This window comes from Rhinopithecus roxellana, chromosome 8 (assembly GCF_007565055.1).
Source record: "Rhinopithecus roxellana isolate Shanxi Qingling chromosome 8, ASM756505v1, whole genome shotgun sequence".
Taxonomy (NCBI): Eukaryota; Metazoa; Chordata; class Mammalia; order Primates; family Cercopithecidae; genus Rhinopithecus; species Rhinopithecus roxellana.
The window spans coordinates 109435838-109452367 of NC_044556.1; the positions used below are offsets into that span (position 1 = coordinate 109435838).

Consider the following 16530-nt stretch of genomic DNA (forward strand, 5'->3'; position numbering starts at 1 on the left):
TCAAATTGTTGTGTAGCCGCTACCACCATCTAACTTCAGAACCTTTCCGTCACCCCAAACTAAAGCTCTGTGCTCACTGATCAATAACTTCACATCTCCCCCTCCTACCAACTCCTGGAGACTACTGTTCTGCTTTCTGCCTCAATGAGTTTGAGCATTCTAGGTACTTCAGATAAGTGGAGTCATACAATAATTTGTCTTGTGTCTGACTTATTTCACTCAGTATAATGTCTTCAAGGTTCATTTACCTTTAAGAATGTGTCAGAACTTCCTTTTCAAGGCTAAGTAATATACCATTGTATATGTATGCCATATTTTGTTTATCCATCTGTTGATGGACATTTGGGCTGTTTCCACCTTCTGTCTATTGTAAACAATGCTACTGTGAACACTGGTGTGTAAGTATCTGTTCAAGTCCCCACTTGCAATACTTTTAGTTATTTACCCAGAAGTGGAATTGCTAGATCGTATGGTAATTTGATGTGTAACTTTATGAGGAACTACCCTACTGGTTTCCAAAGAAGATACTATTATTATCACCATGTGGCAAGTGGGGAGACTTGGGCATAGAGAGGTTAGGTAACTTGCCCAAAGTCTCACAGCTAGTACATGGAAAAGCCAATGGTGGCTGGCTCCAGGTCAGTGCTCTTAACCAGCAATATATGCATACTTACTGGCCTCGTTTATAATCCCTGTTATAATCAGTCTTATCAACAATGGGACATTATGTTTTCCTGTCTGGGGAAGATTGACATCATTTGGAGGATTTTGTTGTTGTTGTTGTCGTCGTTTGAGACAGGGTTTTGCTCTGTTGAGCAGGCTAGGGTGCAGTGGTGGAACTATTGGCTTACTGCAGCCTTTACCTCCTGGGCTCAAGTATCCTTCTACCTCAGCCTCCCGAGTGGCTGGGACTACAGGCATGTGCCACCATGCCCAGCTAAATTTAAATTTTAGAATTTTAATTTTTTTGTAGAGACAGGATCTCACTATGTTGCCCAGGCTGGTCTTGCACTCCTGACCTCAAGCAATCCTCCCCCCTCAGCCTCCCAAAGTGCTGGGATTACAGGTGTGAGCTACCGCCTCTTTTGTTTTGTTTTTAGAGGCAGGAGCTCCCTGTGTTGTCAGGCTAGACTTGAACTCCTGGGCCCAAGCTATTAGCTTCCTGAGTAGCTGGGACTATAGGTGTGTGCCATGGTGCCCAGCTTTGGATTGATTTTTTTTTTTTTTTACATGACAAAATTGTTATAATTCTTAATCTTAAATATTTTTTAGAATAGTTCTAGATAAATATACAGGAAACTCTAGGAATTTGTTTTCTATAAAAAAAAAAAATGAACAGCAAAAGTACACTGACACAGCGTATCAGCAACGAATAGCCTGACTCAAAGTACTCACATTACAAAACTTAGAATTATACCCTTTTTTTTTTTTTTTTTTTTTTTTTAAAAGATGCTGTGTTACCCAGTCTCAAACTCTTGGGCTCAAGTGATCTTCCCACCTCAGCCTCCTGAGTAGCAGGGACTGTAGGCATGCACCACCACACTCAGTGAATTATACGTTTTAAAAGGATATTTTGTATATTGGCCATTTCTCTAACATTCCCAAAACTGCATGCTTTTGGCATCTATGCTATAAACTTAGACCAAAGTAGCCTTAGAAATACAGTAGAGGCTCCCCTTAAGGTGTGTGCCAGATTAATATAAAATAGACATTTCCTTTCTAAAACATGCTGATTCTAAAGGCACGCAGAATAGCTTTTTCCATTCATTAAGTGTAATGTTAGTTGTGAGTTTTTCATGAGTACCTTTTATCGTAATGAGGAAGTTCCCTTCTATTCCTAGTTTTCTTTTAGATAATATTCTTAAGTATTTTTTAATTGACACATAATAATTATACATATTTATGGAGCACAGTGTGACATTTTGATACATGCACATAATGTGCTATGATCAAATCACTATTCCTAGTTTTCTGAGTGTTTTTATAATGAAAAGATGTTATGTATTGTCAAATACTTTTTCTGTGTCTATTGAGATGACACGTGGTTTTTTTCCCCCTCTCCATTCTATTAATGTGGTGTATTATGTTGATTGGTTTTCATATGTTGCATTCTTGGGAGAAATCCCCTTTGGTCATGGTGTATAATCCCCCATGAGATGGCTGGATATGTTTTGCAAGTGTTTTGTTGAGGATTTTGCATTTATATTTATAATGGATGTTAGTTTATAGTTTTCTTCTTATGTCTCAGTTTTGTTTTGTTTTTATCGTGTTAATACTGGCCTTATAGAATGAGTTGGGCAGTGTTTTCATCTCTTCAATTTTTGGGAAGATTTTGTGAAGGACTGGTAGATTGGTATTAATTTTTTTTTTTTTTCTTAGCGCCTCACTCTGTCGCCCAGGCTGGAGTGCAGTGGTGTGATCTCGGCTCACTGTAACCTCTGCCTCCTGAGTTCAAGTTATTCTCATGCCTCAGCCTCCTGAGTAGCTGGGATTACAGGTACATGCCACCACACTTGGCTAATTTTTGGTAGAGATGGGATTTTAACGTGTTGGTCAGGCTGGCCTTGAACTCCTGGCCTCAAGTGATCTGCCTGCCTTGGCCTCCCAAAGTGCAGGGATGAGCCACTGGTGCCCGGCCTTATTGAGATTTTAGTAGGTTACAGGGCCTATCAGAGTTATTCTCAAGGTGTTTGCAGTATGGAAAGGGAGACAAATAAGTTAACTGCTAATTATAATATGGTTTGATAGACTATTATGATAGAGATAGCATATACGCTACATGATTACATAGGAGGGTACTTAACAAAAAAAAAAGAGTAGAAGGGAAGCCTTCAGAAGGTCAGTTACTCTTAAACGTGAGTAACGAATGGGAGATAGCCGGGAAGGAGGAGAGCAATATTCCAGGCAGGAGTGTCCGTCACAAAGGAGGAGAGCAATATTTCAGGCAGAAGTGTCCGTCACAAAGGCAGAGGGAAAAAACATTATCACTGGGACACTACAGAGATTTCCTGCCTAGGGCATTTGTGTGGAAAAGTGTTAAGAGATCACATTTTTGAGATAGGTAGGAGCCTAGTTCATAAAGGGCTTTGTGCGCCTGGTTGAGGAGTCTGAATGTTAGTTTGAAAGGCCTTGCGAACCGTTGGAGGATTTTAAACCAGAGGGTCAAATTACTGAATCTGCCTTTTAGAAAGATCATCCTAGCAAAATGTGGATTATGGTTTGATGGTGGAATGGGAAGTGAGAGGTAGGAGACTAAAGGCAAAAAGGCAGGAAGTGACTACATTAATTTAGCTGGAAGTGATAAGTGTCTATGTATGTATGTATGTATGTATGTATGTATGTATGAAACAGTCTCGCTCTGTCTCCCAGCCTGGAGTGCAATGGTGTGATCTCCACTTACTGCGACATCCGCCTCCCATGTTCAAGTGATTCTCCTGCCTCAGCCTCCCAAGTAGCTGGGATTACAGGTGCATGCTACCACGCCTGGCTAATTGTTTTGTATTTTTAGTAGAGGTGGGGTTTTATCATGTTGGCCAGGCTGGTTTCGAACTCCTGACCTCAAGTGATCCACCCACCTAGGCCTCCCAAAGTGCTGGGATTACAGGCGTGTGAGTGTCTAATCGTAAGCAATGACAATGGAAATGGAAGGGAAAGAACAGAGTTCAGAAGGGTTTATAAGTAAATGGCTGGGTGCACTGGCTCACGTCTCAAAAACAAACAACAAAAAAACCTAGAAAGGTTGAAAGGTGTTGATCAAATAGGATTAGGAAGATGAATTTGTTAGAATGAGAAATTTGGAGGACTGTGATCAGGGAATCAGTAGAGGATAGCAGGGAGAAGGAGTGGTAGATTATGTGTCCTCAAGGGATGAACCTTAATAGAGTAGTAGTTTTTAATATGAAGTTGAAACAAGGATGCTCTCAGAGAAGTCCATGATGTGGGCCATTCTGTATAATACTATATAGCCTGGTCTCTTCAACAAGCTAATTTCATGTGTGTGGGGAGGGGTGGGGAAGGATGGAGGACTGTTTTAGTTTCAAAGAGAACAAAATAATATGTAACAGCCGAACACAGTACATCATCTTTGATTGGGTTTTAGTATGAAAAAAATACCTATGAGACATATAGGGACAGATGGAGACATTTGAAAATAGAATAGATATTAGATGATCTTGGTGAATTTTTGTTAATTTTTAAAGATATCATAATAGCATTGGGATTATGCAGGAGAATGTCTTTATTTTTAGGAGATATGCTGAAGTATTTAGGGATGAATTATTCTGATGTCTGCAGTTGACCTACAGACAGACAGACTTGGAAGGAGGAATCAAAAAATGGCAAAATATTAACAATAGTTTAGGTGGTGGGTATATAGTTGTTTGTAATACTAAGCTTTCAACTTTTCTGTATGTTTAAAAATTTCCTTCGATAGAGAAGCTGGCAAAAAATACGGCAGATTAGGAGTATGGGGCTCTGAGCAGCAATGGGGAGCTCTATATTGCTAACCTTCCTCAAGTCCCTGAGATAGGGAAGCCATGGGAGAATGAGCAGCCAGTTCTCAAAGGGACTTCCAGATGGGTAATGACTTTAGGGTAGTGCTTCTCAGCTTTTATCACTTTAAAACCTAAACATTGGCCAGACTCAGTGGCTCATGTGTGTAATCCCAGGACTTTGAGAGGCCGACGTGGGAGGATCGCTTGAGCCATGAGTTCAAAACCAGCCTGGTCAACACAGAGTGACCTTGTCTCTACAAATAAAAACAAAAATTAAAGAAAATTAGCCAGGCACGGTGGTCTGTGCCTGTAGTTCCAGCTACGCAGGTGGCTGAGGCGGGAGGATTGCTTGAGCCTGGGAGTTTGATGCTGCAGTGAGCCATGGTCTCACCACAGCGCTTCAGCCTGGGGGACAGAGCACAACTCTGTCTCAAAAACAAACAAACAAAAACCCCGAGCATGGAAAATAATATTTGTGGCACACTGGGGTAAAACTAGATGAGCTTTGGGACTCTATATGAGGCTTGATTATTAAAAAAATCATTATGTTAAAAAATATTTCAGAAAATGAAACGGAGTATTAGGAAATTTTGAAATGACGACTGTATTTTAAAAGCTGCAAATGTATTGAGAATGTTAAAGGCGGCACTTGAGCTTGCTTCCCGAAAGGTTACTTTCTAATATCCAACTTTCTGCTTGAAATAGTTGCACTCAATTCCTGATTTTAAAGAATCTTTTAATACGAGCTCTTCAATTTTTGATCATTTACTACCCATGAGAAACTGTTCATGCAGAAATGTAAAAGCATTTTTCCCAACCGTTAAAAAAATCAAAACTGAAATATGAACTAGGCCCCTACCTGTCTCAAAAATGTGATTTCTTAATACGTTTTCACATTTTTTTTTTTTTTTTGAGACAGAGTCTTCTTGCTCTGTCACCCGGGCTGGAGTGCAATGGCACCATCTCAGCTCACTGCAACCTCCACCTCCCGAGTTCAAGTGATTCTCCTGCCTCAGCCTCCCGAGTGGCTGGGATGACAGGCGCACACCACCACGCCCGGCTAATTTTTGTATTTTTAGTAGAGACAGGGGTTTCACCATGTTGGTCAGGCTGGTCTTCAAATTCCTGGCCTTGTGATACGCCTGCCTTGGCCTCCCAAAGTGCTGGGATTACAGGCGTGAGCCACTGTGCCCGGCCGGATTATGCTTTTTTCACAGTGCCTTTGTGACTGACGCTCCTGCCTGGAATATTTCAAACCAGTTGAAATTATATCATCTAAAAACTTTTCCTTTAATTAACGAGTGTAACTTAGAAAATTTTCTAATAATCCAAATGATTTTTTAATCCAGTTGAACTATCTCATATCGATTATTTCAAAGTAATGCAGATTTAATTTATATATAATGCGTGTGTTTTTTGTTTGTTTGACAGAGAGTCTCTCTCTGTTGCCCAGGCTGGAGTGCAGTGGCACAATCTTGGCTCACTGCAACCTCTGCCTCCTAGGCTCAAGTGATTCTCCTGCCTCAGCCTCCTAAGTAGCTGGAACTACAGGCGTGCGCCACCACGTCCAGCTAATTTTGGTATTTTTAATAGAGACGGGGTTTCACCATGTTGGCCAGGCTGCTCTCACACTTCTGACCTCAAGTGATACGGCCACTTCGGCCTCCCAAAGTGCTGGGATTACAAGCGTGAGCCACTGCGCCCAGCCTCTCATGCACGTGTTTTAGGGCCACACATCAAGCTTGGCTGCTACTAAAAGGACATATCAGTTGCGGAGGCAGGGAGGTAGCCCATAGGATGTGGAGATAAAGATCTGGGACTGCTTCCTAGAGCATGAGCCCCGTCAGTTTGAAGAAGTTGCAGTGCACACTGGAATGGACACTGTGCTCTTTGGGCACCTGGAACATCAGTGTCTCCAGGAGCTCTGTGATGGGTGATGGTGCATTCTGCATCTGGCCTCTGAAGGAGAGGACCACGTGATATGTCACACCTTTGGCAGTGTGGAGCAGTGGGTGGCTGATGGCATTTGTTGTGCTTGCTGCTCTGCAGACCAGGGGGCCTGCCATCGGATCCTGTCCTGCCCTGGTCCCTCTGTGGGAAGCTCTGGAATAGACTGCTTTCTGGGGCCGGACTTCATCTGGCCACACTGAGAGATGAGAGATAAGAGGTTCAGTATTTTGGGGTGCTCCTTTAATCCATCCACTTTACAGGCTGAGTATCCCTTTTTCAAAATGCTTGGGACCAGAAGTATTTTGGGTTTCTAATTGTTTTTGGATTTTGAAATCTTTGCATATACATAATGAGATATCTTGGGAAAGGGATTCAAGTCTAAACACAAAACTCATTTATGTTTTATGTAAACCCTATGGACATAGCCTGAAGGTAATTTTATGCAGTATTTTAATTTGTAGATGAAACAAAGTTTCCATACATAGAACCATCAGAAAGCAAAAATATCACTATGTCAGCCACCCCTGAGGACAAGCTGGTGGTTTTGCATCAGCATCATTCCTGACCCTAAATTGATAGGAATTGATGTTGATAAGCAATCATCTTCTTACACTTATTCACACAAAAGTACTTAGCAGTAAAAAATATGAAGTACCATTCATGAAGTGAAAAAATAATGTGTTCAAGGTAATTAAGCAGCACAGTAGCATCACCATAATACCTGTATCAGCTGTTAGCAACAGCAAACAACGGACTTTCAGTCTCCGCCTGCAATGCTGTGTTTTGACTAGAAGGTTACTGTATACTGTACAGGTTGAGTGATCCTTATCTGAAATGCCTGGGACCTTAAAATGTTTTGGGTTTTGGAGCATTTTGGATTTAAGATTTTCAGATTAGGGATGGTTAACTTGTATTGCAATGTCCAGTGGGTGAGGATTCCTGAATTAGGGTAGTCCTAGATTTCAGTTAAGGCATTAATTATTCCTGATAGATGATAATTCGAAAAAAGAGGCTTGATGATCGAGTGACTTTGGAACATGCTGTGTTGAACAAAGTTAAGTTTCATGATTGTAGAATATTCCAAAGACTTTAATATACGAATACACACTATACATGACCATATAAAACCACATATAAATATTATATATAAAACATAATATTCAGAGTTTTGCAGACATTTTTGATCACTGAAGCACTTTATTGAGAAGCTCTGGCCAGACGCAGTGGCTCATGCCTATAATCCCAGCACTTTGGGAGACTGAGGGAAGTGGATCACGAGGTCAGGAGTTCAAGAGAAGCACCTTGAGGAATGAGTATTAAACAGAACACAGTTTAGAAAATATATTGATAAGAGGTTATTAAAAATTCGTGCCTTGAAGGTTGTAAGTGCACTTTAATCAGAGTGCCAGAGTGTTTTGTTCACATGTTTTTAATTATTGGAATGCACACTTTTAAAAATATGCAAATAAAAAGTTTGAAAACTAAAAAATAAAGTTAGCGCCTGTTCTTTAGAGATGGAAGGATAAAATTATAAATGATAAGTTTTACCTATTTCAAAACAAAAGTCAGCATTATACTTATTGGTAAAAGACTAGTGTTCCAGATTATTAAATAATAATAATGTTTTTATAAAATGGATTATTATCACTTTATGCATTTATGTTGCTTTGGTAGTGCTGGCCAGTGCCATAAGTCATGACAGAGAAATAACATACCATAAGAAGATGATACAAAAAGTATTATTAGAAAATATAAAATAATCAACAGAAAGATTTTAATTAATACATTTTTTCAGGAAATAGATATATAGTCAATAGCAAAAATTCAATTTTTACCTCAAACACTTGAAATTACAGGCTTCTAAAAAATATTTCATCACAATATCTACAAAAAAAAAATACTCAGGCATCATCTTCTTGGAGGATTGTGTGTGACTTACATGACAAACCTTAAGATATGTAATATTTAATTTAGAGATCTATAAAGGGATATATGTATCTAAATATACATCTCTTAGATGTGAAAACTAAATATTCTAAAATGTTAATTCTCAATGTATAGCTGATTGCAATAGCAATAAAACTTTCAAAGGTATTTCATTTGGAATTCCTAAATTGTATATGGATTTCTGTATTTCCTTTGGAATAATAAATTGGTATTGATGAACATTCCTAAAAAGAGGCTAATAGAGTGGCATTAAATAAAACACTATAGTAATGGCACAAGACTAGAAATGCAAATCAGAATAGAATCAGTAGAATGGAGAATTGATAGAATTAATCTCAATCACATAAAAGACGATAATACATGATGAAGTGCAAGGAACGGAATCAAGCACTTGGTAAATAGGAAAAGCTAACCTTTCACTTTGAATCATATCAAAATAAACCAGATGAATTATTCAGTGTGTTGTCCAGTGTCAAAAATAAAAACAAAAATCAAAAAAACCACAGTAAATCTATCTGTAAATTGTTGGAGAGAATAGAATTAAGTATTTGCTAGACCTCTAGAAAAAGGACGATTTTTCTTTCTCTTCCTTTTGGGCCTTTCACAGGATAAGTTTCTAAACTTTAAAGTATGAGAAGAAATCTCAACAGATGTGACTACCTAAAAATAAAGGATAATGTACTTTTAAAATGACCTTAAATTTAAAAACCAAACATCAGCTTTGTGCAGTGACAGCGTCGTAACCAGGGGGGTTTTCCCGAGATCCTGTTACGGCAATAAGAACCTTGCTAGTTCAACTGTGTTCCCCTCGTTGAATTTCCACGAGATCAGACAAACACACAAGATGAATTGGGCAGGATTCTTCAATAAAGAATTGATTATTGATTATAATAATGACAAATCAGAAACAACCTAAACATCCACAACTGGGGGTTGATTAAATACATTCTGATAAAACTCTATAATGGAATATCAAGCAGTCGCTAAAAATAATAAGGTAATGCATATTTATTGAGAATGAAAGATCCAGTTGATTGCTGAGTGAGAGATTAGAGAACAACATTAAAAGTAGTTAACTCTGGACCGGGTGTGGAGGCGCACACCTGTAATCCCAGCACTTTGGGAGGCTGAGGCAGGTGGATCATTTGAGGTCAGGAGTTTGAGACCAGTCTGGCCAGTATGGTGAAACCCCATCTCTACTAAAAATACAAAAGTTAGCTCAGTGGTAGTGGTGCGCACCTGTGGTCCCAGCTACTCCAGAGGCTGAGGCAGGAGAATCGCTCGAGCCTGGGAGGTGGAGGTTGTGGTGAGTTGAGATCATGCCACTGCACTCCAGCCTGGGCAACATGGCAAGACTCCATCTCAAAAAGAAAAAAGAAAAAAAGAAAAGAGTAGTTAACTCTGGGTAGAATTTGAAGTGATTTTAACTTAAACTTTCATCTGTGTCTTTTTTTTTCCCTCCAGTAATTGTGTATGATTTTGATCATCAGAAAGGAAATGGAGCTGTTTTCATTTTAGAAAAACAAGTGCAAACAACTGACCTGGAAAATTGTTTGCAGTGACTTCGACATAGGGTTAAGTCTTTATTATTCAAACAGCTCATGCTAATTGTTAAGAAATAGTTGAAGACCCCCGTAGGGTTGAGCAGAGAACATGAATAGACAGTTCATAACAGAGAAAACAGAGATGGTAAACAAACATATGGATCATTATTGAGATTCACTTGTAATCAAAGCAGTGTGAATTTAAATAATGAGGTAACATTCTTTGTTGTTAAATTAGCAAAAGTTCATTGTTGTGTTATTTATAATAAAGAAAAAATAATATCAATAAATTGTGGTATATTCTTTTGGTACTGTTAAAAATGGAAGGTTGTGTAAATTATGTTGCAACCTGGAAAAATATAACATTTAGGTGAAGTAATTAAGGAGTTAAGATTTTATACTGTAAGTACTAACAGGTGGGATGAGGTGGAGTGAGGTGGAGTGAGGTGGGGTGGGGTGGAGTGAGGTGGGGTGAGGTGGGGTGGGGTGGGGTGGAGTGAGGGTGGGGTGAGTGGAGGTGGGGTGGGGTGGGGTGGAGTGAGGTGGGGTGGGGTGGGGTGAGGTGAGTGGGGGTGGGGTGGAGTGAGGTGAGTGGGGTGGGTGGAGTGAGGTGAGTGGGGTGGGGTGGAGTGAGGTGGGGGTGGGTGGGGTGGAGTGAGGTGGGGTGGGGTGGGGTGAGGTGGGGTGGTGAGTGGGTGGGTGGGGGGTGGGTGGGGTGGGTGAGTGGGGTGGGGTGGGGTGGTGGGTGAGGTGGGTGGGGTGGGGTGGAGGTGGGTGGGTGGGGGTGAGTGGGTGTTGGGGGGTGGGGTGGAGTGTGGTGGGTGGGGTGGAGTGAGTGTGGGGTGGGGTGGGGTGGAGTGAGGTGGGGTGGGGTGAGTGAGTGGGGTGGGTGGGGTGGAGTGAGGTGGTGGGGTGGGGTGGAGTGAGGTGAGTGGGGTGGGGTGGAGGTGAGGTGGGGGGTGGAGTGAGGTGGGGGGGGTGGAGTGAGGTTGGGGGGGTGGGGTGGAGTGAGTGAGGTGGGGTGGAGGTGGTGGGGGTGGGGTGGAGTGAGGTGGTGGGGTGGAGTGTGGTGGGGTGGGGTGGGGTGGAGTGAGGTGGGGTGGGGTGGGGTGGAGTGAGGTGAGGTGGGGTGGAGTGGGTGGGGTGGTGTGGAGTGAGGTGGGTGGGGGGGGTGGGAGTGAGGGGGTGGGGTGGGGTGGGGTGAGGGGGGGGGGGGTGGGGTGGCGTGAGGTGAGTGGGGGGGGTGGAGTGCGGTGAGTGGGGTGGGGTGGAGTGAGGTGGTGGGTGGAGTGTGGTGGGGTGGGGGTGGATGAGGTGGGGTGGGGGGGTGGGTGGAGTGAGGTGGGGTGGGTGGAGGAGGTGAGTGGGGTGGGGTGGAGTGAGGGGGGGTGGGGTGGAGTGAGGTGGGGTGGGGTGGGGTGGAGTGAGGTGGGTGGGTGGGGTGGAGTGAGGTGGGTGGGGTGGAGTGAGGTGAGTGGGGTGGGGTGGAGTGAGGGAGGGTGGGTGGAGTGAGGTGGGTGGGGGGTGGAGTGAGGGTGGGTGGTGTGGAGTGAGGTGGGGTGGGGTGGAGTGAGGTGAGTGGGTGGGGTGGAGTGAGGTGAGGTGGGGTGGAGTGAGGTGGGTGGGTGGGGGTGAGGTGAGGTGGGGTGGGGTGGGGTGGAGTGAGGGGTGGGGTGGGGTGGAGTGAGGTGGGGTGGGTGGAGTGAGGTGAGGTGGGGTGGGGTGGGGTGGAGTGAGGTGGGGGTGGGGTGGGGTGGAGTGAGGTGGGGTGGGTGGGGTGGAGTAGGTGGGGTGGGGTGGGGTGGAGTGAGGTGGGGTGGGGTGGCGTGAGGTGAGTGGGGTGGGGTGGAGTGAGGTAGGGTGGGTGAGTGGGTGGTGGTGGGGTGGAGTGAGGTTAGGGTGGGGTGGAGTGAGGTGGGGTGGTGTGGAGTTGAGGTGAGTGGGGTGGGGTGGAGTGAGGTGAGGTGGGGTGGGGTGGGGTGGAGTGAGGTGGGGTGGGGTGGGTGAGGTGAGGTGGGGTGGGTGGGGTGGAGTGAGGTGGGGTGGGGGTGGAGTGGGGTGGGGTGGGGTTGGCGTGAGGTGGGGTGGGGTGGGGTGGAGTGAGGTGGGTGGGGTGGAGTGAGGTGGGGTGGGGTGGGGTGGAGTGAGGGGTGGGGTGGGGTGGAGTGAGGTGGGGTGGGGTGGCGTGAGGTGAGGTGGGGGAGTGAGGTGGGTGGGGGTGGGTGAGTGAGGTGGGGTGGGGTGGAGTGAGTGAGGTGGGGTGGGGTGGGGTGGAGTGAGGTGGGGTGGGGTGGGGGTGGGTGAGTGGGGTGGGGGTTGGAGTGAGGTGGGGTGGAGTGAGGTGAGGTGGGGTGGGAGGGGGTGGAGTGAGGGGGTGGGGTGGGTGAGGTTGGGGTTGGGTGGGGGGGGTGGGGTGGAGTGGGGTGGGGTGGGGGGTGGAGTGAGGTGGTGGGGTGGGGTGGAGTGAGGTGAGTTGAGGTGGGGTGGGGTGGAGTGAGGTGAGGTGGGGTGGGGGGGGTGGGTGGAGTGAGGTGGGGTGGGTGAGGTGGGTGGGGTGGGTGGATGAGGTGGGTGGGTGGGGGGGGTGAGGTGGGGGGGGGGTGGGGTGGAGTGAGGTGGGGTGGGTGGAGTGAGGTGGGGTGGGGTGGAGGGAGTGAGGTGGGGGTGGTGGTGGGGTGGGTGAGGTGGTGGGTGGGGTGGAGTGAGGTGGGGTGGGTGTGGAGTGGGTGAGGTGGGGTGGGTGGGGTTGGAGTGAGGTGGGGTGGGGGTGGGGTGAGGTGGGGTGGGGTGGGGTGGGGGTGGGGTGATGGGGGTGGGGTGGGGTGGGGTGGGTGGAGTGAGGTGGTGGTGGGGTGAGGGGGGGTGGGGTGGAGTGAGGTGGGGGGGTGGAGTGAGGTGGGTGGGGTGGGGTGGAGTGAGGTGAGTGAGGTGGGGGTGGGGGTAGAGTGGGTGGGGTGGGGGTGGGGTGGGGTGGAGTGAGGGGTGGGTGTGGAGTGAGGTTGGGGGGGGTGGAGTGAGGGTGGGGTGGGGTGGAGTGAGGTGAGTGAGGTGGGTGAAGTGAGGTGAGGGTGGGGGTGGAGTGAGGTGAGGTGGGGTGGGGTGGGGTGAGTGAGGCTGGGCGTGGGGGGGTGTGGGGTGGAGTGAGGTGGGGTGGGGTGAGGTGGGGTGGGTGGTGGACGTGAGGTGGGGTGAGGTGGGGTGGGGGTGAGTGAGGTGGGTGGGGTGGGGTGGTGGAGAGGAGTTGAGTGAGGTGGGGTTGGGTGGAGTTGAGGTGACGGTTGAGGTGGGGTGGGGTGGGGTGAGTGAGTGATGTGAGGTTGGGGTTGGGGGGGGTGAGGTGGGTGGGGTGGGGTGGGTGGAGTGAGGTGGGGGTGTGGTGGGGTGAGGTAGGTGGGTGGAGTGAGGTGGGGTGGGGTGGAGTGAGGTGGGGTGGGGTGGGGTGGGGTGGGGTGGGGTGGGGTGTTGGGGGAGAAGAGCAGGATTGTTCAAGTGAGGAAGATCTGAGTTCAGTCCAGCTCTGCCACTCAATAAGTCTGTGATCTTGGGCAAAAGGTGCTTAGCCTCTCTGAGCTTTGGTTTATCTTTTTCTCTATGGTTGTAAAAGTATATACAGTACCTGACGTAGAACCTGGTGTATAGTGTTTATTCAGTACATATTTGTTGAATGAATGAATGGTATTCAGTGCTATATATAAAAGCATATGTATGAAGAAAGATTGGAAGAAAATACAGCAAAATGATGAGTGGTTATATTGGGGGAAGAGAATGCGAGTGATTTTTAAATTTCCTATTTTCTGTTTGGTGGTATTACATTTCTAATTGAAATAATTATCTAAACTCATGCCTAATGTCTTTCTTTCTGGGCGTCCTACCGTATTTACTGTTTGATACATCGTGAGACCTTTTTCTTTTCTTTGAGACAAGGTCTAGCTCTGTCGCCAGGCTCGCGTGCAGTAGTGTGATCCTGGCTCACTGAAGCCTCGACCTCCTGAGCTGGAGCGGTCCTCCTGCCTGGGCCCATCAAAGTGCTAGGACTGCAGGCATGAGCTCCCATGCTTAGCACAATTTTAAGACTTAATTACATTATTTTCCTTTATTCTTTCACTCAGCCAAACACCTTGGAGTTGGCCTTGACCCTTGTCTTTCTATATCAGCAAATCTTGCTGGCTCTGCTCTTTAGAATATATACAGAATCGGCCGGGCGCGGCGGCTCACGCCTGTAATCCCAGCACTTTGGGAGGCTGAGGCGGGTGGATCACGAGGTCAGGAAATCAAGACCATCCTGGCCAACATGGTGAAACCCTGTCTCTACTAAAAATACAAAAAATAAGCCGGGCGTGGTGGTATGCACCTGTAGGCCCAGCTACTCAGGAGGCTGAGGCAAGAGAATCGCTTGAACCCAGGAGGCGGAGCTTGCAGTGAGCCGAGATTGAGCCACTGCACTCCAACCTGGGCAACAGAGAGAGACTCCATCTCAAAAAAAAAAAAAGAATATATCCAGAATCCTGCCATGTCTCACCACCTTCACTGCTACCATTCTGGCCCACGTCTCCCGCCTGGAGTACTGCGGCGGCCTCCTGCCTGCTCTCTCTGCTTCCACCCTTGTCGTAATCGCCAGAGTGATGATCAGCAGACCACATCACTTTGCTGCCCGGAAAAACCCTTCAGCGGCTTCGCATCTCATTCAGAGTAAAAGCCAAAATCCTTAAAGTAGCCTACAGGGCTTTTTTTTCTTTTTCTTTTTGAGATGGAGTTTTGCTCTTGTTGCCCAGGCTGGAGAGCGATGGCGCAATCTCGGCTCACCGCAACCTCCGCCTCCCAGATCCGAGCAATTCTCCTGCCTCAGCCTCCGGAGTAGCTGGGATGACAGTTATGCGCCACCACGCCCGGCTAATTTTGTATTTTTAGTAGAGACGGGGTTTTACCCTGTTGGCCAGGCTGGTCTCGAACTCCTGACCTCAGGTGATCCACCCGCCTCGGCCTCCCAAAGTGCTGGGAATATAGGTGTGAGCCACCGTGCCTGGCCAAGGCCTCTTGACAGTCTATTCTTCACCTTCAGACTCATACCTTTCTGATCTTATTTCTTACTCTTCTGCACTTACTGTTCTCTCTGCCTGAAAACTCTGCAGTTGTTCATAAGGCTGGCTCCTTCCGTCCTTCAGGTATCTGCCCAAGTGTCACCTTACCGCAGAGGTAGGCCTCTCTCAGACCACCGTATCAACCCATTCTCCCCCACCCACGCCCCACCCAGCATCCCTCATGTCCCTACCCTGTTTATTCCTTCCTCCATTTTTCACACCATTTGCCTTACTATGTATTTTATCAAATATTACGAGCTTATATATCTTTCCCAGTAAAAGCAGCTGTATAGAGGCAGGGATTTTTTTCTGTTTTGTTCTTTGCCATAACCTTACCACATAGTAAGTACTAGGTAACTATTTATTGAATATATATATGAGTGTTTCATATATGTAAGTCATAGTCCAAAACTAGTTTGAAAGCTCTTTGAGAAAATGTCATGTTGGTTTTTATGCCTTTCTTTCTGCAACTCCGCAAGCATAGAATAAGGCAAGGTAGGCAGGGAATACTAGGGATAAGCAAACAGTATCTGTTGTGTTGGATTCACTGTGCCTCTCAGGTGAGGACTCTACCCAGAGGACTTGAGAGAGAGGCCGCTGCTGGAAATATTCTATCACCGTGATTGGAGTGGTTCCATGAGTATGTGCGTATGCAAACACTTAATTAAGCTGTGTACTTAAGATCAGTGCACCTTTACCATATGTGTATTATGCCTCAGAAAAAATGTTTACAAACACAATATATCCTTTGACATCTCCAGAGGAAGTTAAACATGCTAAATGATACATAAAGATAAGGAAAGAGTTCTTCATATGCTTGCTTATTAAGATTGCTAGTCTGGTTATTAGAATTTTTGTTTTCTTTTTTTTTTTTTTGAGACGGAGTCTCGCTCTGTCGCCCAGGCTGGAGTGCAGTGGCCGGATCTCAGCTCACTGCAAGCTCCGCCTCCCAGGTTCACGCCATTCTCCTGCCTCAGCCTCCCGAGTAGCTGGGACTACAAGCGCCCACCACCTCGCTCGGCTAGTTTTTTATATATTTTTTTAGTAGAGACGGGGTTTCACTGGGTTAGCCAGGATGGTCTCGATTTCCTGACCTTGTGATCCGCCCGTCTCGGCCTCCCAAAGTGCTGGGATTACAGGCTTGAGCCACCGTGCCCGGCCAGATTTTTTGTTTTCAATTCAAAGCTAAAGTAAAATAATTTTTATTTACTTTGTCTTTTGCAGAGATAATAGTAGCAGAATTTCACAAAAAAATCAAGGAAGCATTTGAAGTGTTTGACCATGAGTCGAATAATACAGTGGATGTGAGGTTTGGAAATATTTTTTTTGTTACACTTCTAAATTATTGATACAAGTCATAAGATACAAGAGAACTATTTTCTCTTCTTTTTACACTGTACCTTGGATTTTTTATGCTGTTTTAAGTATTTATTTTGCATGCTCTGTAAAAGGTCTTTGCTAGCTATTGCTTTGATAAGTACTGTTTCTTATTCTTCATACTCTGGTAGAAAGAATATA

At 45.7% G+C, this 16530-nt stretch overlaps 1 protein-coding gene across 3 annotated transcripts in view; it reads left to right on the plus strand.

Moving 5' to 3' along the window:
- Nucleotides 1-16530, plus strand: part of EFCAB2 (EF-hand calcium binding domain 2) — a 162951-nt gene that overhangs the window by 37888 nt on the left and 108533 nt on the right. For all 3 annotated transcript variants that reach the window (XM_030936135.1, XM_010353287.2, XM_030936134.1), the window contains exon 3: nt 16237-16321. In XM_030936135.1, the coding sequence (XP_030791995.1) occupies nt 16237-16321 (85 nt within the window). The remainder of the gene's footprint in view (nt 1-16236; nt 16322-16530) is intronic.